Source organism: Abramis brama (genome assembly GCF_963993115.1).
Source record: "Abramis brama genome assembly, chromosome: 10".
Taxonomy (NCBI): domain Eukaryota; kingdom Metazoa; phylum Chordata; class Actinopteri; order Cypriniformes; family Leuciscidae; genus Abramis; species Abramis brama.
In genome coordinates this window covers 29,410,510-29,436,854 of record NC_139972.1, presented here as the reverse complement: position 1 = coordinate 29,436,854, position 26,345 = coordinate 29,410,510, and the positions used below count along the sequence as shown (strand labels likewise).

Sequence of the window (26,345 nt, the reverse complement as noted above, 5' to 3'; positions counted from 1 at the left end):
ATACAACAGCTGTCCTCTGAAGTTGACAGGACTAGATCTTCAATGAATCAGATATCTATTCACCTGTCATTTTATGGCCGATAGCCAATGAAGATGACTGTCAAGAATGTTCAATGTTTTGCCTTGTTTGTCTTCTGCTTGATGCTCACACCAGGTAATACATTCTTACATTTCAATCTGTCCTTTTTTCTGTTGTCGGTTTCTGTTCACATCTGTTGTGGCATTTTTAGCCATTAGGTCTTAAATCTTCTTAAAATTATAAGCAAATTCATGTTTTAAATCAAATAGGCCTATGTCTGATGTTTGGTCAAAAGTGAAATGCATCATTTTCCATTTACTGTATGTATTGATTCCCAACACCTAATGATTTTTATATATCTATTTCTGTGTGTTTTTCAACTCATTGTCAGTCCAACATGATAATCCTTTCTGTAAATCTCTTTTAGAGCTTTATTGAAATGACAAAGCAGTTGCAAACATCTGGCAAAGTCCATATCTGTGTGTGTCTAATGTTCTCATGGTTCTTTAAGGAATTTAACACTGCATTATGTAACCCCATCCATATAGTGAGAGACCATGTTATATGCTTCTGGGGCATGTTGTCACAGAGGGTCAAAGTGTGTTTCATGAACTATATATATATTTTTTTTTTGGCAAATAATGGTGTAAATATTCAATAGTATAGACCAACTGCTTAATGGCAGATTTACTCAATCTCTTCTGATGTTGTATAGTTTCAGATGGGTAATCTAGAGGGAGATCTCTTCGCTCCACTCCTCCTGATTAAGCCATCTGTCATGTGGACATGTGTTATCCGTCACACAACTGCTGTCATGTGGCTCTGATTTATTCCTGTCCAACAGTACAAAACCATGTCAAATATGTGATAAAACTGATTATGATTTGGTTTACCTTACAATTAATCGTTTTGTCTTCTCCTTTGTAAGTATTTCAACTGTTAAATGTATAAATGCAGTGTAAATAAACTTAACATTTACATAACATTTAGACTCGATTTAGAATTATGCATTACCGGTCAAAAGTTTGACATTTTCAGTTACATTACAATATCTGTGTTAAAAAACTACTACTACAGCTCTTCTGAAATCACGAGTAAGTGCAGAGGCGTTGTGTGTGCTGTGTGTGAACATGATGATTATTGTAGACTATATATATATATATATATATATATATATATATACACTGCTCAAAAAAATAAAGGGAACACTTTTTAATCAGAGAATAGCATCAAGTCAGTTAAACTCCTGGGATATTGATCTGGTCAGTTAAGTAACAGAGGGGGTTGGTAATCAGTTTCAGCTGCTTTAGTGTTAATGACATTAACAGCAGGTGCACTAGATGGGCAACAGTGAGACAACCCCCAAAACAGGAATGGTTTTACAGGTGGAGGCCACTGACATTTTTCCCTACTCATCTTTTCAGACTGTTTTTCACCAGTTTTGCATTTGGCTAGGGTCAGTGTCACTACTGGTAGCATGAGGCGATACCTGGACCCTACAGATGTTGCGCAGGCAGTCCAGCTCCTTCAGGATGGCTCATCAATACGTGCCATTGCCAGAAGGTTTGCTGTGTCTCCCAGCACAGTCTCAAGAGCATGGAGGAGATTCCAGGAAGACAGACAGCTACTCTAGGAGAGCTGGACAGGGCCGTAGAAGGTCCTTAACCCATCAGCAGGACCGGTATCTGCTCCTTTGTGCGAGGAGGAACATGATGAGCACTGCCAGAACCCTACAAAATGACCTCCAGCAGGCCACTGGTGTGAATGTCTCTGACCAAACAATCAGAAACAGACTTCATGAGGGTGGCCTGAGGGCCCGACGTCTTCTAGTGGGCCCTGTGCTCACTGCCCAGCACCAGGGAGCTCGATTGGCATTTCCCATTGAACACCAGAATTGGCAGGTCCGCCACTGGTGCCCTGTGGTTTTCACAAATGAGAGCAGGTTCACCCTGAGCACGTGACAGACAGGAAAGGGTCTGGAGAAGCCGTGGAGAATGTTATGCTGCCTGTAACATCGTTCAGCATGACCGGTTTGGTGGTGGGTCAGTGAGGGTCTGGGGAGGCATATCCATGGAGGGACGCACAGACCTCTGCAGGCTAGACAATGGCACCCTGACTGCCATTAGGTATTGGGATGAAATCCTTGGATCCATTGTCAGACCCTATGCTGGTGCAGTGGGTCCTGGGTTCCTCCAGGTGCACAACAATGCCCGGCCTCATGTGGCGAGAGCATGCAGGCAGTTCCTGGAGGATGAAGGAATGATACCATTGAAGGGCCACCACGCTCACCTGAACTACATCCAATAGAACACCTCTCGGACATTGTGTTTCGGTCCATCTGACATCACCTGGTTGCACCTCAGACTGTCCAGGAGCTCAGTGATGCGCTGGTCCAGATCTGGGAGGAAATACCCCAGGACACCATCCGTCGTCTCAGTAGGAGCACGTCCCGGCGTTGTCAGGCATGCATACAAGCACGTGGGGCCATACAAACTACTGAGAACCATTTTGAGTTGCTGCAATGAAATTTCAGCAAAATTGACAAGCCTGCTGCATCATTTTTTCACTTAGATTTCTGGGGTGTCTTTGAATTCAATCCTCTGTAGGTTGATTATTTTCATTTCCATCAAACGATGTGGCATCCTTTCGTTCATAACACATTACCCAGTCCATATTAGTATAGATATCCAGCATGATATTTTTCCCCATTTTCCCCAATTTTTTTGAGCAGTATATATATATATATATATATATATATATATATATATATATATATATATATATATATATATATATATACAGTGCAATGCATAAGTGAATACACCCATGCAAAAGTTGACTAAAAAGAGGAATAAAAATCATATTTTTATAAATTTAAAAAATTAGGAAAAATCCAACCTTTAAGGACACCAATTTTCTTTGTGAATGAATAATGTATCGTAAATAAATAAATGTTCTTCCTTAAAATACATGGTGCATAAGTGAGTACACCCCTATGTTAAATTCCCATAGAGGCAGGCAGATTTTTATTTTTAAAGGCCAGTTACTTCATGGATCCAGGATACTATGCATCCTGATAAAGTTCCCTTGGCCTTTGGAATTAAAATAGCCCCACATCATCACATAGCCTTCACCATACCTAGAGATTGGCATGATTTTATTTCAGTTTGCCTAAAAGCTAGTTTGATTTGCATTGAGAGATGATCTTATGGAAAGTACCCCATGCCAATCTCTAGGTATGGTGAAGGCTATGTGATGATGTGGGGCTATTTTAATTCCAAAGGCCAAGGGAACTTTATCAGGATGCATAGTATCCTGGATCCATGAAGTAACTGGCCTTTAAAAATAAAAATCTGCCTGCCTCTATGGGAATTTAACATAGGGGTGTACTCACTTATGCACCATGTATTTTAAGGAAGAACATTTATTTATTTACGATACATTATTCATTCACAAAGAAAATTGGTGTCCTTAAAGGTTGGATTTTTCCTAATTTTTTAAATTAAGGCATTAAGTTCAATTTCCAAAATATGATTTTTTATTCCTCTTTTTAGTCAACTTTAGCATGGGTGTATTCACTTATGCATTGCACTGTATATACATTTAGTCTAGAATGACTTAATGCATTTACTCATTTACTCACTTGCACAAAAACACATTCAGTATTCCTCAAAATCAATAAAAAGAGTCAAATGCAAACTCAGAATATTACGCCTACCTGCAATTATTAAATATGTTAAATTACACAAATATACTTTTATGTATAACCTAGAGAGAGTTGAAGTTGTTTGAGCTGCGACCTCTACTGTACAGGCATGAAATATAAATATTTTGTTAATTAAAAACAAACAAGCAAGTCCAGCCCAGATGAGAAAAAAATAATGCAAAAGTTACTTTTTTAGGGAATAACGCAATATTGTAATGCATTACTTTTAAAAATAACTTTTCCCAACACTGCTAAGGCTGAATTTATTTTACTATAAAATACAGTAAAAATAAATGATAAAAATAAGTAATATTGTAAAATATTATTTGCAATTTAAAATAACTGCTTTCTATTTTTATATATTTTAAAATGTAATTTATTCCTGTGATCAAAGCTGTATTTTCAGCATCATTACTCCAGTCTTCAGTGTCACATGATCCTTCAGAAATCATTCTAATATGATGATTTGCTGCTCAAGAAACATTTATTATCATCAATGTTGAAAACAGTTGTAGCCTACTGCTTAATATTCATGATTTTTTGAAGAGTTCTCCCAAAAGAGTTCAAAAGAGCAGCATTTATATATATATATATATATATATATATATATATATATATATATATATATATATATATATATATTAAAATATATATCTTTAGTAACACATTATAAATGTTACGTTTGATCAATTTAATGCATCCTTGTTGAACAAATGTATTCAGCTTTGCCATCACATAAATTACATTTTAAAAATATATTTGAATAGTAGACAGTTCTTTTAAATTGTACAAATATTTCACAATATTACTGCTTTTACTGCATTTTTGATCAAATAAATGCAGCCTTACTGAGCATAAGAGATTTCTTTCAAAAAACATTTATTCCTAACTTTTGACTGGTAGTATGTTATCACTGAATAAGTAAAACAAATGTCTTTCTTTCATTCCAGTTTGCTGGAGTGCCGGTGGGATATACGCCCAGAAACTGCTCAGTGATTTATTTAGCAACTACACAAGTGCGCTGAGGCCAGTGGAGGACACAGAAGACATCCTTAATGTCACGCTTCAGATCACCCTCTCTCAAATCATTGACATGGTAATCTGCCCTATAAAACCACAGCCTGACAGAACATGAGGACACTGTAGAGAACATGTAGCCAAACACAGATAAGCATCATGAATGCTGAGCAATAAGTACAGCAAGGAAATAAAGGAATTATAATTTCCAAAATAATGCCAAAATACTGTATATTTGATATGATATATGGATTTATGAATATATTGCAATATTTTTTTTAAGTTTAGTAGCCCATTTGTTGAGTTAGGGATGCCAAGTTTATTAAATCAACTGGTAAAGTTAGGATTTTAAATAAAATGTATGCTGTATAGGATGCATGCCATTCAATTTAGATTGTAAACTGGCCAAACAAAAGCTTTAGGGAATTTTATTTGCCCATAAATTGACTTTGAAACACATTATTCAATTATGATGTTTTATTTTCTCTAAGGCAAGAAATAGCATTTTGAATGATTTGTAATGTTTCACTGGACTAAAATCGCTGCATGACTGATACGCTTCTGTTCCAGGACGAGCGTAACCAGATTCTGACGGCGTATTTGTGGATACGGCAGGTGTGGGTTGACAAGTATCTCACCTGGAATAAAGATAACTATGACGGACTTGATACCATCCGTATACCTGGTAGTTATGTATGGAGACCTGATATAGTCCTATATAACAAGTAGGTCGGATTGGTATCGGGTTTGAGTTTTTTTTATTTACTCTTTCTTCTTTCTCCACATGGAGGCACAAGCTGAACACTTAATAAATGCATTTATGGTTAAGTGTTTAGGAAATCGTTTGTTTCTGTTTTTTATGGCTCTAAGGCAGGGATGGGCAACTTCAGTCCTGGAGGGCCACTGTCCTGCAGAGTTTAGCTTCAACCCTAATTAAACTCACCTGAACAAGCTAATCAATGTTTTCAGGATTACTAGAAAAGAGTTTTTGCCAGGGTTGGAGCTAAACTCTGCAGGACAGTGGCCCTCCAGGACCGAAGTTGCCTATCATTGCTCTAAGGTATATGGCAAATAATTTATTCCCAATTTAAAAAAAAAAAAACACAGTATGATACAGCTGCTCCTGTTGTGAATTTGGAGCACCTCTAACTGGAATGTATTAGTCAATATTGCAGTATAGTCTTAGCCTAGACAACCGCACCATTTTTTTCCAATGGTTGTTCTTTTCTGTGGCATCTATTTCAAAGATACTTACCCCTGAACAAACCGAAAGAAACCCATCAAAAGAACAGTTCACCCAAAAATGAATTAACCCACAAACAGACACACATTTAACCATTGTTGACCATTGACAAGTTGACCATTTTCGATGAATCAATTAATTCTGGTCACCAAATCAAATCATTCTGGTCTGAATGATTCATTCATTAATCAAATCAGTTTGGTGAACAAAATCAACTGATTCATTGAAAATATCCAAATCGAAAGACGGATTTGTTCATAAACACTGCAACTTTTTTTATTTCCACATGAATTTTCAGGAAATTCTTCACACAAAGCTAACGTATGGCTTCAGATGACTACCTATATTCTTTGTAATTGTATGAAAGAGTTTATTTTGTTTTTCATGGAAGAGAGAAAGTCAAACAGGTATGGAACAACATGAGGATGAATACATATTGACAGAAAGTTTCTTTAAAGGGATTCTCCACTTTTTTTGGAAATAGGCTCATTTTACAACTCCCCCAGAGTTAAACAGTTGAGTTTTACCGTTTTCGAATCCATTCAGCCGATCTCCGGGTCTGGCAGTACCACTTTTAGCATAGTTTAGCATAGATCATGGAATCGGACAGGACCATTAGCATCTCTCTCAAAAAAATGACCAAAGAGTTTCGATATTTTTCCTATTTAAAACTTGACTCTTCTGTAGTTACATCGTGTACTAAGACCGACGGAAAATGAAAAGTTGCGATTTTCTAGGCTGATATGGCTAGGAACTATACTCTCATTCCTGCGTAATAATCAAGAAACTTTGCTGCCGTACCATGGGTCCAGCAGGCGTAATGATATGACGCAGCGCCTGAAAATAGTCCCCAACTTCCAACGTGACTGGGACTAAGTTTGTCTAACCTATTAGAATTATTTATAGGCGTTGCGTCATATCATTACGCCTGCTGCACTCATGGTACGGCAGCAAAGTTTCTTGATTATTACGCAGGAATGAGAGTATAGTTCCTAGCCATATCAGCCTAGAAAATCGCAACTTTACATTTTCCGTCGGTCTTAGTACACGATGTAACTACAGAAGAGTCAAGTTTTAAATAGGAAAAATATCGAAACTCTTTGGTCATTTTTTTGAGAGAGATGCTAATGGTCCTGTCCGGTTCAATGATCTATGCTAAGCTATGCTAAAAGTGGTACCGTCAGACCCGGAGATCGGCTGAATGGATTCGAAAACGGTAAAACTCAACTGTTTAACTCTGGGGGAGTTGTAAAATGAGCCTATTTCCAAAAAAAGTGGAGTATCCCTTTAAGGATAATGTGTTATAGAAAAAAAAATAAAACACAGAAACAATTACTCTAATCTTGTGCCTTCAGATTCTTTCTTGACCACTTTTATTTGCCATTTTAGGGAAACCTAATGACTCTACAGTGGCTATAAAAACTCCACACACCCCTGTTAAGACGGCAGCTTTTTTGATGTAAAAATGAATCCAAGTAAATTCATAGATGTTCTTTGGAAATAACCATTCAAATCTGAAGATGAGTAGGATGTTTATTATTATTATTAATAAAAATAATAATTCTTCATTATAAGAACCTCAAACGCAAATCTAAGTCAACAAAGGAGAAGGAGAAGGTTTTAAAATGGCCCTGTCTTAAATCCAATCCAAAAACAAATAATAAAAAAGGACTTGGAAAAATTGACAAATTAAGATTGGAAGTTGTTGATATACAAAAAAATAATGTATTAAAAGCAAAATATGTTTCAACCAAGTACTAGTGCACTTGTGCAACCAGGCTATATATATATATACACTGTATATGTATATATATATATATATATATATATATACATATATATATATATATATATATTAGTTTTTCTTTAAAAGTAGATTGTTATTATTATAATTTTATTGGTTTTAATATTGCATTAAAAGTGGAAAAAGATCAGACATTTTTTACAGGGGTGTGTGGACATTAGGGCTTTTCAAACTGCGCTTAAACCCGGGTTATCCTCGTTCCAGCACCGCTTTTAACCCTGAATGTTTCGCTTTTGCAGTGTGTTAATTCCGCATTGCGAATGCCAGACATGTCTAGCGTAAAAACGACATTGTTAGAATGTTACGCCCAGACAGCCAATCCCGTTCCTCATATTTATGTGTATTGGACTGTCACACAAACACAGCGCGTTGTTTAGGCTAAACAGTTGTTTCAGCGGTTGAGTGGGAAAATGTTAAATGGTGACAGAAAGTGCTATAACCGGAGTGAAGAAGAAACCGTTTCATTCTTACCTTCATTCAGGATAAACTTGATAGTTAAGTCGGCGATGTAGAATATGAGGATGGAAATGTTAGATGTAAACAGGTCACGCAGCGCATTCATCCAGGGACACCGACTCTGCACATATGTAAATAAGAACGTTAACCCAGGGTTTATGAAAGTGCAGTGTGAAACGTCAGTTTATAAATACCCAGGATTAATTGTTAACCCTGGCTAAATTATGCGAATGTGAAGCAAGATAACCCAGGATTACTCAGGGTTTAGTATGACCCAGGCAGGGTTAACTATTTCAAGTGTGAAAAGCTCTTTTTTATAATGACCCCAATTACTTGACTGTTTACACCAGAGGTCTTCAATCCTGCTCCTGGAGGGCCACTGTCCTGCAGAGTTTAGTTCCAACCTGCTTCAGCACACCTGCCTTTGAATATTCAAGCGATTCTGAAGAGCTTGATGAGCTGATTCAGGTGTGTTTGATTAGGGTTGGAACTAAACTTTGCAGGACACTGGCCCTCCAGGAGCAGGATTGAAGACCTCTGGTTTACACTAATAGCATATTCTGTTTCTTGTAGCGCTGATGATCACTTCACCAGCACTATGGACACCAATGTGGTGATACGCCATGACGGCCAGATCATGTGGGATGCTCCAGCCATTACCAAAAGCTCCTGTAAAGTGGATGTCTCGTTCTTCCCCTTTGACGCCCAGCAGTGCCGACTGACTTACGGGTCTTGGACTTACAATGGCAACCAACTTGACATTTTGAACGCAATGGAGAGCGCGGATCTCGCTGACTTGGTCGACAATGTGGAATGGGAGGTGCTGGGAATGCCGGCCAAGAGAAGCGTCATTCTGTATGGGTGCTGTGCAGATCCTTATCCGGACGTGACATACACTCTGGAACTGAAGAGAAGAGCCTCGTTTTACGTCTTCAACTTGCTCATTCCCTGCGTGATGATCTCATTCTTGGCTCCGCTGGGCTTCTATCTGCCTGCAGACTCTGGGGAGAAAGTGTCACTGGGGGTTACTGTGATGCTGGCGCTCACCGTGTTTCAGCTGCTGGTGGCTGAGATCATGCCTCCCTCGGAGAATGTACCTCTTATAGGTGAATCACACCTGCTTGACAAGTTATAGAAATGGTTAGAGTTTGTGTAAATACAACGTTTGAATGCGAAATTAGCAAAAAGGCAAAGCCAATGTAAACCAGTATGGCTGTTCTGATGCTCGGTGTTCTGTAGCGCCGGACAGAGGGCAACAGTTCAAAGAGAGAGTGGGTTTGGGTGTGTGGGGTCCAAAGTGATTTTTCTTAGCCCTTTTTCTCACTCTGGAAGTGTAAAGATCTTGGAGGGTGTGCAAGGGGAACCAATAATCCTCTCAGCCATCCTGAATGTACATTGTAGTCTCTTGATGTCTATATTTGGTAGCTGAATCAAAACAGACAGTTATAGATGAGCAGAGGACAGACTCGATGACTGCAGAGTTGAACTGTTTCAGCAGCTTCTGTGGGAGGTTGAACTTCCTCATCTGACAAAGGAAGTACAACCTCTGCTGGGCCTTTTTCACTATGGAGTCTATATGAGTGTCCCACTTCAGGACCTGAGAGATGGTGGTGCCCAGGAACCTAATTCAGTGGTTTTCAAACTTTCAAGAGCGCCCCCTTTTTTTTTTTGACGTGACCCATAGGCTTATTCTTAAGCCAAGCATAAGAATACTTATAGGCTATACAATGGGGCTAAAGGCACATTTGACTTTATTCTCATTTAAAACACTGTTGTGTACAGATGGCACAAAAAATCAGCTCAGCACTTTTCTTAACAACCGTTTTTGATGATGCACGTGCACTGGATGATCCTTGATGCGATTGCAATGCAAAGTTGATTCTGCACTAATTTGATCTAGCTATGGGATTCTAATTAACCTGTTAACCATTAACCATCATACGAATTTTAACCAATTACAGTTTTTTCTGATTGCTTAAGCACATTTTTTGTAACTATTGGCTATTTTTGCAAAACTCTACACACAAAGAAAACCTTTCACCCAATTATCAAAACATTGTAGTTCTCTTGCAAAAGCGAACACAGCTAGATTAACTCTTCACACCTTCGTAAAAATGGTGTTTTCGTATCAAACAGTAAACAAGCCATCATCTACTAAGCACACAATGTGCCAACTACACACTGATGGTATTGTGGCGATATGCGAGAGCAGTGGATGATTACGTGCACGCTCTCAAATACAGAGCTATAATGAATCACGACTACGCCACCCCAGCATTAACCCAGCTGGGGAAATACCCATAAGAAAAAGGGGCACACAAGTTCGTTTCTCCTTCCCACAATCACAAGACACTGAGACGTGAATACGTACAAAAATATATATAATTCTTTATTTAATGATCATAAATAATTTAAAAAAAGGGTACTAGAGTCAGTCAAACAATGGGGCTGGATGGCAAGGCCACTACTTTGTATATGAGCAACGAAGTTCAATCAGTAAACAGACATGTCGACTCTCGTGACGGAGCTGGGGTGCACCATTAGCTGGACAGGCTGAGCAGTAGGCCTCGAATCAGCCCGCAAGGAGTACACCGTGCCCAAAACTTCCAAAGCACACACACACACACTTGTGAAATCCACTACAAGAAAACCTCTACCGCACACTCAAAGGAGAACTTCTGTTCACCATGCACAGGACGGCTAGCCTGCCCGCTTTTGGGTCACCCCTGCTCCTGTGAAAGAAAAAGAAAACAAATTAACAAAAGAATATAACAGCCTATGAACAAACAGCATTAATTGGTATTGATATTGCCAGCAATAGGCAGTTAATGCCAAATAAACGCACAGAAACAAGTACCGTTGCTACCGACAGTAAAGACAAAGAACACAAAACAAAATGAAAACAAATGAAAGCAAAACACATAAAAGCAAAACTAGAAACAACAACTACTAGGAGCAAAATAAATAGAAACAAAACAAAAGGAAACAAAACAACTAGAAACAAAACAGCAGTGTCGAGGCTAAACCGCGTCGCAATCAAGCGCCCTCTTTAATGGCCGATCGGCCGGACTTCCGTTCGAATATCCGGCAGACCATTCCCTCATCCCATTTACTCACGCACCGAGCAGTAAAGTAGCAGTCACTCACAGCACGCCGGGTTATACGTGCGATCGGTTCCCTTTTCTACACTGGAACTACAGCAGCAATGTAGAGGAACAAAAACCCTCGAGCAGTACCTCCACACAGACACCAGCTGCGCGAAAAAGTCAGCTCACACAGAGCAAGCGTGCACCAACAACCATGACACCCAGATGAACGCAAGGATGACGCCATATCCTACCACTCTGGAAATGCCCTTTATAAGGCCCGCTAAATAATCATGGGGCGGAGTCATGCTTAAAGGAGCACTTGACCGCAGTATGAATACAAAACACATCTGGCTTTTGCTTTCTCTGTGTACAGATGTCAATTTGAGGTCATACTTTTGTCATAGTGTCATGTAAACATACAAGGATCCAAACTTCAAGTATTGGTGTTTATACACACTCATCAAAACCAAGACAAAGTCAGAACACAAAATAGTAATTTCACAAAAAAAAAGACAAAAAAAGACAATCAGCCTACATCATGTCGTCTTTCTGTGTCCGGCCACAAAATTTCGTCCACATCGCATGCGATATCCTCCACTCCAGAATGCCGTATCCAGGCCTGACATGATGCCTGGTCAATATCTCCACATGCCTCCTCCATTGCCTGTAAAAGGGCTACCTGTTGATGAGGATGATGGTCGTACACTTTCCAGCGCCAGGCAGAGAAGAACTCCTCGATGGGATTTAAGAATGGAGAGTATGGAGGGAGGTTGAGTGCCATGAAGGATGGGTGGTCTGTAAACCAGTTGCAGACCAAAGCAGCCCTATGGAAACTAACTTTGTCCCATATGATGACATATCGGGTATGCTCTGGTCTCTGAACAGTGAGCATGTCATGTAAGGTGTCCAGGAATGCAATAATGTGTGCAGTGTTGTATGGGCCTATGGTTGCATGATGGTGAACAACACCATTTTGGCTTATAGCTGCACACATGGTTATGTTACCACCACGTTGTCCTGGGACATTGATGATGGCACGGTGTCCAATAATGTTCCTGCCACGTCTTCTGGTTTTACTGAGGTTAAAACCGGCCTCATCTACAAAAAGTAGCTCATGTCCCATGGCATCTGCTTCTAGTTCCATCACTCTCTGGACAAGACAAAACAAATGCAACACATCAGGCCCATGCACAGCACTACAGTATGCACTTCCAAATTCAGAACCAATGACACTATAGCTTACCTGCACATAGTCATATCGCAGTTGCTTTACACGTTCTGTGTTTCTCTCGAAAGGAACTCTGTAAATTTGCTTCATTCTTATTCTGTGGCGCGCAAGTACACGACTTAGTGCAGAAATGCTTACACTGTGTATATTTTGAAAGATGGTGTCATTATCAATTATGCGCTGCTGTATTTCGCGCAGTCTTATTGCATTATTGGCAATCACCATGTTCACTATATGGGTCTCTTGCTCTGGAGTGAACATTCTTCCTCTGCCCCCAACATCTGGACGTCTAGCAATTCTGTAAAGTAACAATTTCAGTATTTTTGCATGTATGGTCCTGTTGTGTTTCTCATTAGAGTATGGCAGTGCTACAAAGTACTTACCGATTCTCATTTCGAAATGTCCTAATGATGCTTGCCACAGTGTAGCGGCTCAAATTAGGCTGAACCCGTTGGCCAGCTTCCCTCAGGGTCATCCCATGGTTGATGACATGGTCCACTATTGTAGCTCTGATGTCATCAGTTATTCTATTTCTTACTCTTCTTACCCTTCCTCTTTCCCCTTCTCTTCCTCTTCTTGCTCCTCCTTGTCCTCTTCCTCTAACTTCCTCTAACCCTCTCGCTTCTTCACCTCCACGTCCTCTTCCTCCAACTTCTTCACCTCCACGTCCTCTTCCTCCAACTTCTTCACCTCCACGTCCTCTTCCTCCAACTTCTTCACCTCCACGTCCTCTCCCTCGGCCTCCTCTGATTCTCACTCTTACTGCTCCTTCCATTGTACTCCACACAGACAGCTTACCTGTGGCTTATTTATAGTGCTTAGGCTGATTGCAAAGTGAACTAATTATCTAAAACAGTTTTCACATGTGAAAGTGTGCCAGACAGTTGGCAAAATAGTGTTAATGATAGCCATACATGTGTATAATTTTGCTAGGAGTGTGTTGGAAATTTGGTAATTGAGTGTAAGCAGTGAGTTGTGTTTAAAGTTCTGCAAAAAGAGTGTTGTGTGCAGTGAATTGTGCCTACAGTTTTGCAAAGTGTGTGTTACAAAATTGCAAACTGAGTGCAAAGCAGTGTTTGTGCTTTTAGTTTTGCAAACTCAGTGAGTGGTTTTGCTATACGTATTAATAGTTTTAGAAATTGTGCTACAAGAATCACGATTAGCGCTTAAGCATTCAGAAAAAACTGTAAAAGCCTACTATCGTTTGCTGCATGCTTAAAAAATACACAAAACATATTCCACAACAAATCCTTTAAATGTGATATTCAGAACAGAATAAGTAACAAACAACTGTCACCCAACCAAAATCACACACTCACACAAACTGTTTAAAAGCAAAAATTAAGGAAGCAGAAGGAAAACAATTATCCTATTGATCTGAAATAAGTGTGTGTGTGTGTGTGTGTGTGTGTGACAGAAGACAGAGTAAGGCTCATGTTCACTGAACTCTTTAATGTGTGTGTTTGTTGCTGCCGATGGAGCGAACGAGTGTGTGTGTGTGTTGCTGCCGATGGAGCGAACGAGTGTGTGTCTGTGTGTGTGTGTGTTGCTGCCGTTGTTTCGTCTTCATTTTGGTTAAAACTGAGAATCCAGTTTCACACATATAGATAGTGGTGAAGGGTAGTAGCAATGAAATGCTTGCTTTGCTCAGCATGGGATACTCGATCCAGAACGAAGAAAATTTTTCTGTTTTGTGACGAGTTTTCAAAGTGTTGTCACTGGTTAGTTGGAGCATTTCTGATTCTTCAGAAGGAGTTAAATTCAGTTCAGCAATTGAATCTGGAGTTTCAAAGTCAAAGGGATTTTTCACCCACCGCTTGTCTTTTAATTCATCGAACTTCGCCTGGGGAAAGTAGCGCGAAAATTTCCCCATCAGTGCATCCAGATGTGACTGAATGAGACGCGTCAGGCCAGCGACCGATTCGTTGGGCACATCGTTTTCTTCAATGCATTTCATCATTGTCGGGAACATATAGTAGCTCGCGGTTTTGAGTCGCAGCTGCCAGAGTTCGAGTGATTTCTGGAAAGCCTGAATTTGTTCGCAATGTCTGAAAATGTTGTCCTCCCGTCCTTGTAGTTTTAGATTCAGTTCGTTTAGAACAGAAAATATGTCAGCCAGATAAGAAAGGGTTAAAAGCCATTTCTCATCACTGAATTGGCTTGCGAGAGGTGACAGTTTATCCGTAAGAAAAGCATGTATTTCATCCCTCAATTCGTACACTCGGCTGAGCACCCTAGCCTTCGACAACCATCTCACGTCTGTATGAAAGAGTAAATGTTTGTGCTCGGCTCCCATTTCAACACACAGGGCCTCGAAAAGTCGGCTATTAAGAGCACTGCCTTTAATGTAGTTCACAACTTTGACAGTGTCTCTCATCACTACTTCAAGCTCAGGTGAGATTTCTTTTGATGCCAACGCTTCATGATGAATAAAACAATGGTACCAAACAATGTTCTGTCCTGCTGCATCCTTAATCCTTCTGACAACTCCGCTATTTTTGCCAGTGAGGTTGGCTGCCCCGTCGCTGGTGATGCCTTTGCAGTTGGCCCAATCCAAAATTTTGTTATGAATGCATTTAATTGTTAAAAAATATGTGCTCCTGACGTGCTAGAAGGCAATGTTAGGTAGCACAGAAGATCTTCAAGAAATTCACCTTGCCAAATGTACCGAACATAAACAAGTAACATAGCGCTTGATGCAACGTCAGTGCTCTCATCCAGCTGAATAGCAAAATCCCTCGCTGACTTCAGTCCCGCTATGAGCTGTTCTTCTAAATTCTGGGCAATATCCACAATTCGACGTGACACTGTATTGTAACTAAGAGGAATTAGTTTTAGCTTTTCAGATGCCTTTTCATCCAGAACTGTATTAACTATGTCTAGTGCAGCAGGCAATATTAATTTTGCTTTATACTTTATAAGATGCCAAGTGCAATTTGTCATTGTATGTCACACTTCTGCTGAGTAACTGAGCTGATGACTGAATTTCTTGAGACTTCCTCTGAAAAAAAGATAATGGTTTGTCCGCAAGATCTGCATGGCGTGTACTTAAATGTATTTCCAACTTCGCTAGTTTCAAACTTTCATTTGCCAACTTTTCACCGCATATTACGCACATTGGTATTGCAGCAGTTGACAAACCCAAACTTCAAAAAATCATCTTTATATGGCCTTACTCTGGATTTCAGCTTTTTCTTTGCTGGGCAAATACTGCTACTCTGTTCACATGCATCGCCTTCGTTATCTTCCCTGCTGACCCTCGCTGTTTGCGGCAGGGTTTGACGACTGACTGCGTTTTCTGCTGCTTCATTTAAAGGGGTCTCGGTCTCTGGCCCTCTTTTTCTTGTGAAAAAATCATAAATGCTTTTTGACTTTCGCTTGCTCATGTTCAGCATAAAATAAATTAAATACGGGCTACACGCTACCGAAGATGTTGCATCATCTCAGTGAGAAAAAGAAAATGGCTGTATCAACAACACTGCGCGCAAGCTTTTTTTTAGTTTCTTTTTTAAATTTATTTTATTTATTTATTTTGGATTATTTATTTTGCATGTATTTGAATGATTTTTCAGTGTACTTCTATTCAAAGTTATTATTATTAATATTATTATTATTAGAAAACGGAATTAATTATTTTAGTAAAAAAAAATTAAAAATCACTGGTGACCCATTTTTTAATTTTCGCGACCCACCCGATGGTCGCGACCCAGGGTTTGAAATCCACTGACCAAAATGGCTCCACTGCTTCCACAGTGCTGTTTATGATGATGAGTGGGGGGAGTGCTGGGTTGTTTCTCCTGAAGTCCACTATCATCTCCACTGTTATTGAGTGTGTTCAGCTCAAGGTTGTTATGACTGCACCAGACAGCCAGCTGTTCAACCTCCAGTCTGTAAGCAAACTCATCACCTTTTTGTATAAGGCCGATGACTGTTGTGTCATCTGCAAACTTCAGGAGCTTGACTGAGGGGTCTGAGGAGGATCCAGCAGGGGTCTAGTGATGTTCTTCAGGTAGGCCAGCACCAGTTTCTCAAGTGACTTTATGCCCACAGATGTGAGAGCGACAGGTATGTAGTCATTAAGTCCAGTGATTTGGGGTTTTTTGGGGACCGCAATGATAGTGTGGAGCATTTGAAGCAGCAGTGAACTTCACATTGCTCCAGTGATCTGTTGAAGATCTGTGTGAAGATTTGGGCAAGTTGGTCAGCGTAGACTTTTAAACAGGCAGTTGAAACATGGTCTGGGCCTGAAGCTTTCTAGTATTCTGTTTTTTTGAAGACCTAGCTCATGTCAGGTCACAGGTTGGGTGGCAGGAGGGGGATTGCAGGACTTGTTGGTGAATATGTGAAGTACAGATCAGAGCGGGTGTGAGTCTGGGCTTTTCAAATCTGCACTAAAACACATTCAGATCCTCAGCCATTCTCAGCCATTTCCTCCAACAGGCCTATCCAGACTGACTCCGGGTCGTTGGCTGAAAACTGTTTTTTTTTCCCCCAGCTTTTAGCAACTTTAAGCCACGAAGAGCTCAGCTCTCACTGGATTCTTTTCTTGATTAGACTCGTCTGCATCTCTCAGCGTAGACAAATGTTTTCACTTCTCACCCTGTACCACAGTATGTGGTGTGCTAACTTTTGGCAGTTAGGACACCACATACTGTGGTACAGGGTGAGAAGCAAACAACATTCTCGCTTTCCTACTTCTTATAAACTTTATGCAACAGTACAGAATGGTTTCCCTTACGAAAAAGAAGTATACTTCAAGTTCATTTTATGAAGTATACTTCAGTAATGTTCAAGTATATTTTAAGTATACTTTATGTAGTAAGTGTACTAATATCAATGTGTACTTGTAGTAAACTTGTAAGTGTACTATTTCAATACTGCTTAGTACTAAATTGGCCCACTTTTATTGTATAAAAGTGTACGTTTAAGTGTACTATAAGTGTAAGAGTAGTAAACTTTCAGTACACAACTAGGTTTCTCATTTGTAATGCATCTGTACTACAAGTAAAATTATAAGTATACTAGTAGTACTATTTTAATACAAGTAGTAGATTTTTTAGTTTATGAAAGTACACATTGAAGTGTGCTCTCAGTAAACTACTAGTTTAGTAGTTTATACTGCAAGTATACTTGTAAGTTTTCTTTAAGTGAACATAACATTATACTTATAGTTTACTATATATTATTTTTGAACTTGCAGTATACTTCTATGTTCAAATGTAGATATTATTTTTTATACTTGAAAAATACCTTTAAAGGTGCATTAAGCAACTTTCTGAGTTTTTGCAGAACTATGCCACCTCTGGCGGCAAGCGAAACTGCAGCCAGAGATGTGCACGCGTCGCTCATGGACCACACACACACGCACGCTTGCACGAGCACGAGCTGTTCATAACCAAAGGAGCATCAGCCGCAAATATTTTGTTTACAATCATAATGTCTTCAGAGGTAATAAAGTTATAAATCTGCAAGTCATTTTAAATATGTGAAAGGAAAGGCAATTGAGTAAATTACACACTTATGTGTGAGGGAAAAACGGGGGTAGTAGAAAACTTCGTTTTTTATTTCCATCTATCTCCATGTTGAACTGTGTTATGTGTTTACTGTATCCACTTATGATTGTATTATTATGGAAACACGTTCATGAACAATATAAGTTGTTACTTTGTAAAAGCTCAAAGCTACACAGTCGGTCAAAAAAGTACACTCAATTGTCTCAAGGTAATAAACAATTAAATGGCACTATGACGTTACCATAAAAGCCAAACAGGCTAATCCGCCGAAGATTTGCGGGGGTTTAGCCTGTTTTATTGATCTGCAAAGTAGCATATTCCAATAGAAATACATCCTAATTAAGCAGTAATTTGCTCCAAATTTGCGTCTAATTATCTAACTTGTATATCAGCCTTCCCTATGTTTACTCTCGTCTGATTCCGACGCCTGTCTGAGTCCAATTTGGCCCTTTTGGTTGCACTAGACAAAAGTTTTCTCTTTTTTATCTTACGTGAAGTTTGCGTTGGTGTTTGAAATGAACTACAAGCAGGTCTCTTACAATCCATCTTCTACGGAGAATGCCGGCGAATACACAAACCTGCCAGACATAGCTATGTGAGCGTGCCGTGAACGCGCATGACGTCACGCCCAGTCTAAAATTCCGGCCCGAATCCCTCTTATTTATTTTACTTTACAGGATTATAGAGACAATCTCAGTGATCAGAGAAGGGCTCATTCAGCCCATCAGGCAATTGTTTAAGCATGTATGGGTTAGAAAACGGGTATTTTTAACATGAAAAGTTGCTTAATGCACCTTTAACTGTACTTTAATTTTAAAAACATTTTATTAGCTTCATGTATCCTTTTTTATCAACACTTGAATGTCGGTAAGTTTCATAAAGAAAGGCAAAATCCAATTTTTGTCAAAGACTACACGCCTTGATCAGATTGAGAATGATGATCAAAACACAGATGGAGCAGATTGAGTCCAACACCCCCAAAGCTTCACAGTCGTTTCCTCTTCATGGGTTGCGCTTCATTTCATTTGGTAAAATTAAGCAGTTTTGATTTACACGCTGTTTAATGTTTGATGATCACGTTATTTTACATTTGTGTGAGCAATCTTCTATCACTTGTTTCTTCTTCTCTTGTGTTTTGATCTGGAGATTCTGTACTAGAAGATGTGTCATAGCGTCCCCTATAACAGTGAAAACATGGATAAAATTCAGTCAGTTGTGGGGAAAGAGTAAAGTAGAATCAGACTAAATTCCTATGTACACTACCAGTGGACTATAGCCAACACAAAATTTCAGATACGCAGAATTAGAAACATATCTGTTTTATATAAATATTTTCAAACAATGTAAGTTTAATAAGACTATATATGAAAAACGATGTAAAAAACAGTTTATTTAAAAGATAGGTTACTCAATCAAAAGATTAACACAACTAGACCATGTATACTTCTTAATTATACTTTTAAGTATATCTCGATCAAAAGATTGAGTACAAGTACAGGCCAAATATACTTGGACTTTTCACTCAGTATAAGTCAAGTACACTTAAGTGTAATTTTAAGTATATTTCTGAGAAGTACATAAAGTATATTTTTGAGAAGTATATAAAATGTAAACTGAAAGTAAAAGTATTATTATTTTTATTTAAATAATTATTTTATTATTTTTAGTTTAAAATAAGTATAGAACACTTAAATAAACTTTTTTTTTTGTAAGGAGTCTCTCTGTAATGTGCTTAAACCCGTGAGACACAATTGAAGAAGATGGGCTATTCTGCTGCTCGCGTCCCACTTTTTTGAACCCTTATAATTTTTTGGGCAACGTACCTAAAATGACTAAAACAATCATTAATGGAACAGTTAAGGAACCAGACTCATTAAACTCTTACGTATAACATATAATTCAACAGAATTGGTAAAATGTCATTCTTAACTTGTTAATCTAATTTAATCATATATTGATTAAAAAAACTGACACTAAAAGTTTCTGTACCTTCTCTTACATTCTACAGGAAAGTACTACATAGCCACGATGACCATGATCACTGCATCCACCGCCCTCACTATCTTTATTATGAACATACATCACTGTGGCCCCGAGGCCAAACCAGTCCCAGACTGGGCCAAGAAATTCATCCTGCAGTATCTGGCCAGGATTTGCTTTGTCTACGAAGTCGGTGAGAACTGCATGACGCCGCAACCAGAGAAACCAGAGCCTCAACTGCAGAAACCGCCTGACTCCAACTGCAACATGAATGGGCAAGCTGGGAAAGATGACTTTGTTTTCAAATTTGAACAAGGTCAAGATGCCACATTTCCAAAACTCACAGAGGACACCGAAGACATGTCTCAGATCATGAGCCCAGCGTGCTCACTGGGAAAACAGCCCACCTGTCGCTACGGCATGTGGAAGGAGGGGATGTTCATGAGCATGGATTGCGGCGATGGGGCGGCAGAGGCGGGGAAAGCCCCAGGAAGAGGAGGGGAAAGAGGGGATGGATGCAGAGATCATGATGGTGGGCTCAAACTGCAGTGCAAGTGTGAGCAGCAGCATCTCATGAGGAATATCGAGTATGTTGCAAACTGTTACCGCGATCAGAGAGCTACGGCGAGAAGAACGGGGGAGTGGAAAAAGGTTGCCAAGGTTCTGGATCGATTCTTCATGTGGCTGTTTTTCATTATGGTTTTCTTCATGAGCCTGCTCATAATGGGGAAAGCCATATGACATGGAAGTGTTAGTGACTGAAATGAGGACACAACTTATCGCAAAACAAACCCAGACAGAATGATCAAAATGAAAATATTTGACAATTAAGATACACAATATATTTCATATCAGGTTTTTTTGTTATTTTATTATGTGAGAAAGAAGAGACCATTGAGTGACACAAAACAGCTACAAAACTAGCACGGCAATGTAGGAAAGTTGTTGCCAGGGTCAACAGTAAATTATGCAGTGTAGAAGTCAATACGGAAAATACTTGACCAATCATTTGACCAATCAGAATCAAGTATTCCAGAGTGCCATTTAACCCTAGTGCGTCCTTATGGACATTTTTGTCTTTTTCAGTTTTTTTTTCCTGTGTTAATGCCTGCATTCCTTTTGGCACAATTGTGTTTGGAATTTCACTATTTCACCCCCATTTCCTTTACACTAAGTACAAAACATTACACTTACCTTAAGGACAAATAAATTAAACTCTAATTACATATAACAGAGCCTCAGCCTACATATAATTCAACGTAATTGGTAAAATGTCATTCTTAACTTGTCAATCTAATTTATTCATCTGACACTAAAAGTTTCTGTACCTTCTCTTACATTCTACAGGAAAGTACTACATCCAACTTTTACATTTACATTTAGAGTTTACATTTAACTAAACTTAGGCAATCTTTGTTAATAGGCTTTCATTCTGTTAGCTGTTTTTTTTTTTTTTTTACTGTTGTTTAACAGATGGTGCCAACTTAAACCTCTGTAACTTTTGTTTTTTTACTTCAATTCACGAGTTACAAATAAGTCGGATAGATTCAATTGGTAAACGTATTTGGCGTGCTGTCCGGGGAGAGGGCTCTGATCTTGGTAATTTGCCCGAATGCAGAGTGTTCTTTATTAACCCCCCAGAGCCACAGACTTCCAAAAAATATACCCATTGACTCCCATTATAAAGCTTGGAAGAGCCAGGACATGTTGTAATATAACTCAGATTTTATTCATCTGAAAGAAGAATGTCATATACACATAAGTGTAAGTAAATTATGGGCTAATTTTAATTTCTGGGTGAACTGTCCATTTAAGTCAAATCTTTATGACAGTTTTTTGACATGGACATTTTTGTCCTCTAAGGACCTCAGAGTAACTTTTTAAAATTGATGGACAAGGGTTAATTTACATTATTTATGATAAAGCATTTTAGCCTAAATGATTTGTGATTGGCTAACAATTATTCTTTTTTTTTTCTTCTTTTAAATATTTTTTTTGAGATGTTTACAGGCATAAATGATGAGTTAATGTTTAAGTTCAATGGATTATTCATTACTAAAACCTAAGCAAATCCTGTCCTCTTTTCTGGTCAACATGCCTGAAACAAAAGCATTAAAAAAATGATGACAGATGTTGTGGAGCTTTGTTGATTGTTGGATTTTTTTTCCCACATATCTCCCAGAACTTAATCTTCCTTTTATCCTTTGCACACAATACTACTATCCTTTGAACTTAACCACTACAGAACAAGCATTGGATCTATTTTTGGGCCTGTGCATGTCCTTCATTTTAATAATTAAAGCACTCGGGATGTTACGTTTTAGAAGGGAAGAGTAGAGATGAGGATCCTTATGCAGCAGTTTTAATTTAACAAACAAGATAATTCTAAAGGTGCCAGAAACCAGAAATGCAACATGGACAGTAACTGACAGTGAACAGAACACACTTAGGAGTATAAATGCATAGGATAATGATAAACAAAACTAGACACAGGTGAGGAACATAATCAGTAACCAATAGGGGTGTAACGGTACGTGTATTCGTAACGGACCGTTTCGGTACAGGGCTTTCGGTTCGGTGCACGTGTGCATAGACATAATAAATACATAGACGCCCTATTGGCCGCTTTTGAACGTTGCTGCGATACGTCAACGCGTCGGCCATTTTGCGGAGGGCAAGACTGCGCTGTAATCAAATGCAAGTAAACAGGTGAGCTGCGGTTTTTCTGTATAAAACCCCCAAAAAATATATTTATCAACCGATTTCAGTGGTTTGTATGTGGTGTACAAAAAAGTTCCATTTCTAGTTATTTAAAATCTCGATAGTTAGACTTATACAATTTATTTATTTTTAATAAGGAATGGCCAAAGCTCAGGGTTGTCATGTATTTGGTTTTTCATTCTTGGATAAAAATTGTGAACACCCCCATACTGAGATATAATTTAATTTTCACATTAAATTAAATAAAGTTTTCTTATTGTGGGAAAAGCATATTCTGTCATTGACCCGATTTTAGCAATAAAAAAGATAACTGATGGATCCTTTATGGTAATACATGGTACAACTACAGTGCAATGCAAATAGTAAATATAAGATAAAGTGAGAAGTAGGCTAATAGTAAATAGTTTAGTCAATAAAATAAACAAACAGTATACAGCAAATTAAATAGTAATGAAAAGTATAATTATATAATATCATAAGTACTAATATAATAATAATAATATATTGATAATAGCATATAGTTTATGTATAATACTATAATAATAGCAATAGAATATGAAATATCAATTACAGAATATAGACAATAAAAAATAAGTTAAATAGTTACTATGAATAGTACAATAATTTAACAGCATAACTATAATAGATTGATAATCGCAAGTGGTATATTATTATAATAACAATAATAAATAATGTAAATTTATATATTTTAAAATATTCTTACATAGGCTATATAAAATAAAATGATGCAACCCTGTCTCTTTTTGTTAAATTTCAGTTTTTAAAAGGTATAAGGAGCTATACAAGTCAAGAAATAAAGTAAACGATTTAAAGTCAAATAGCCTAAATATATAAAGTTATGAAACTTCACTTTGCCCTCAGCCAAAACAATCTGCCAAGGAACAAATAATAGATTAATGAAACCAAAGATCGCCCGTTAGATATACACAAGACGAATTATTCTCACTAGACTAAAGACATCAGATCCAGCGGCGAACGTCAGAAGCACTATAGCCGAGGCAAGGCTGTTCTCGGCGGGGTACATGAGCGCTGAGCGCCCGGTGATCGCTGGCTCTCACAACTCCGAAACCGCCAGATAACAATTTTAAAAAGGCGCTCTCTTTATAAATAGACCACAGATTTGAGCTTTAAACAACTACATTGTCGACTGAAAAACTCTTAAAACTACATTTCGTGACACAATAACAGTTGTATTTTTAAATTTCGCGGCCTTTCTCCTCTGAAAATAAAAATAGTAAATGAAATACAACCAGGAACAAATTTTCAGTTTTGCTTGTGAAAGGTAATTCCCTGAGACCTGTTTTCAATTGTGTGGCGATTTGTAAAGCCCCAAGCAGCACAAGAAATAGGCTTTTTTCTCTCGTTATGAGAGGTATGGGAAAGTTGCCCTCCGCAGTATGGCGGCGCCGTTTACGTATGATCCAGCGGCCAATATGTATTTATTATGTCTATGCACGTGTGTACCGAATGACCGAATGCAATATTTTGTGTGCAGAACATATGTACATTTTCGTGTTTCCACACGAACATATTAAGTGGCGGAAGTCTCCGCGTTCAGCGCAAATCAAATCCCGCCCTGCAGCTGATCAAAGAGTATAGTACTTCTATACTCTTTGAGCTGATTCTAATGCTGCGTTCACACCAAACGCGAATCTGCGTCAAAATTCGCGCCTGCCGCGTCTAGTTATACGCGTGACCACTTTGTGTGCATTCGCGCGTCAAGAGTGAAATTGACGCGCGTAAAATCAAAAGTTTGAAGCGAAATTTACGCGCGTCAAAGGCGAAGTCAGGGGGCGAAAGTTTCTAAGCTGTTGGCGGCCATCTTTTTTAGATGTTTATCGAGCATTAGCAATAGCATTAATCGAGAGAGTCACCGCTCTTATATGATCTGAAGAGCAGAAACAGCTGCGTAGGGGACATCGTCGCTGTACTCGGGTCCACCAAAACCTCCGGAGGGTTTCAGGAGTTTCACAATTTGCTCCAGGAGGTAGGTTTGGTGGACCTAACGGTGAGGACGCTGACGAGGACAGCGTAGGCCGTATAAAGCCTCGGCCTCGAGTGGTCGCTGCCTGACGAGCCCGCGCTGTAAAGCCCGGCGCGAGGTTCACCCTCTCCCGCACCTAATCTGTCATTTATTTTTGTTTTGATAATAAATGGAGGCAGCCTCCAAAAGTGAAACCTGTCCTGTTATTTTTTTTGAAAAGTTTTTATACACTTAATTGTGTTTGGTGTCTTTACATTAGATTAATAAAGTTTCATATAGGCTAATCTAGAATAGATATGGAATAAATAGCATTCAATACAAATGAGTAGGCTATCTCTCATATTGAAATCGAGTTTTTATGTGAAAGATTTGCTTTGTTGTGCATTTTAGTCATATTACAAAATAATTTATTGAGGCCAAACATAAAATAACATTAAACTGTCAGTTCACCACGTGACAGCAGCAAGCAGGCAGGCTCCTGATTGGTTAACGCGGCGCGAATTGACGCAGAAGTTCAGATTTTTCAACTCGGGCGGCAGACGCGAATTCGCGTCAAACGCGTGATGCACAAAAAGCACAATTCACGCTTAACGCGCGAAACGCGCCAGACGCTCAATTCGCGTCTAGTTCGCGCCGCAAGACCTCCAGACGCGCGTAAACGCGTCTTACCATTGACTTAACATTGAAATCACTCGCGCCAGACGCATATTCGCGTTTGGTGTGAACGCAGCATAAAGTTTTACCCGTCGTCACTGTAACCTAAACCAATGAAATCGACTGCAGGGCGAAAAAAAGCTTTTCCGCTCCGTGTGCGCCGCCGCACTCTCCGTTCCGTGTGTGTGTGTGTGTGTGTGCGCGCGCGCTGCGCTTTCTGCTCAATGTTCAATGTTCGACTCCGTGTTTGCGCTGCGCTTTCTGCTAATCTCTAATCGATTCCCAGCCTTAATTTTTAAATATGAGCAGGCCTACAAGCTGGGATTGGTAATGCTGCACTGTAATCATAGTTATTTATTTATATTTTTCATTAAATTTATTATGTGATATTGGTTTGAGACTGAGAGTATTTTATTTAGTGGAGAACTTTGCAGCAGTATTTTATTTCTTATTCTTTTTTTATTTTATATATATTTTATTATATTTTATTAAAAAGTGTTTAAAAAAGTGTAAACAAATTGTTAAAAAAAAGTTTATAGTAATAAACAACCTGCAGTTTAATGTTTGCATTTCTTTCCCTTACTGTACCGAAAATAAACCGAACCGTGACTTTAAAACCGAGGTACGTACCGAACCGTGATTTTTGCGTACCGTTACACCCCTAGTAACCAATGAAACAAATGTTGCTATTGTCACGTGACCTTCCAGCATCAGTTTCGTCACTTTACTGGCATGCCATTCACAAAAACTCTCCTGTGGCCTCATGGAATAGTAAAGTGTCCATCAAATGCACACTTGCCGAAATTTGTAGGTAATCTGGGTTCTTTTCGCAAGCTGTTTTTCGTATACTATGTAGGGAAGTATTCGATTTCAGATGCAGTGTAAGAGCTTGAACAGAACTTAACAAAAC

The 26,345-nt window shown here is 38.8% G+C and overlaps 1 protein-coding gene across 1 annotated transcript; it reads left to right on the top strand.

Annotated features, from left to right (window-relative positions):
* chrna10a (cholinergic receptor, nicotinic, alpha 10a) lies at positions 1-22,186 on the top strand. The gene is made up of 5 exons (XM_084126875.1): positions 1-154; positions 4,676-4,821; positions 5,313-5,467; positions 8,819-9,351; positions 20,084-22,186. Exons 1-5 carry the CDS (start codon positions 88-90, stop codon positions 20,794-20,796), a joined length of 1,614 nt encoding a protein of 537 aa, XP_083983001.1. The 5' UTR covers positions 1-87; the 3' UTR covers positions 20,797-22,186.
* The last annotated feature ends 4,159 nt before the right edge of the window (positions 22,187-26,345 follow it).

What these genes read in the sequence shown, in the direction of transcription:
- chrna10a (XM_084126875.1), top strand. Translation starts at nt 88, where the DNA reads ATGAAGATGACTGTCAAGAATGTTCAATGTTTTGCCTTGTTTGTCTTC. An exon ending in TCTCTCAAATCATTGACATG is followed by an intron (nt 4,822 to 5,312) that starts GTAATCTGCCCT and finishes CTTCTGTTCCAG; the next exon opens with GACGAGCGTAACCAGATTCT. An exon ending in GATATAGTCCTATATAACAA is followed by an intron (nt 5,468 to 8,818) that starts GTAGGTCGGATT and finishes TGTTTCTTGTAG; the next exon opens with CGCTGATGATCACTTCACCA.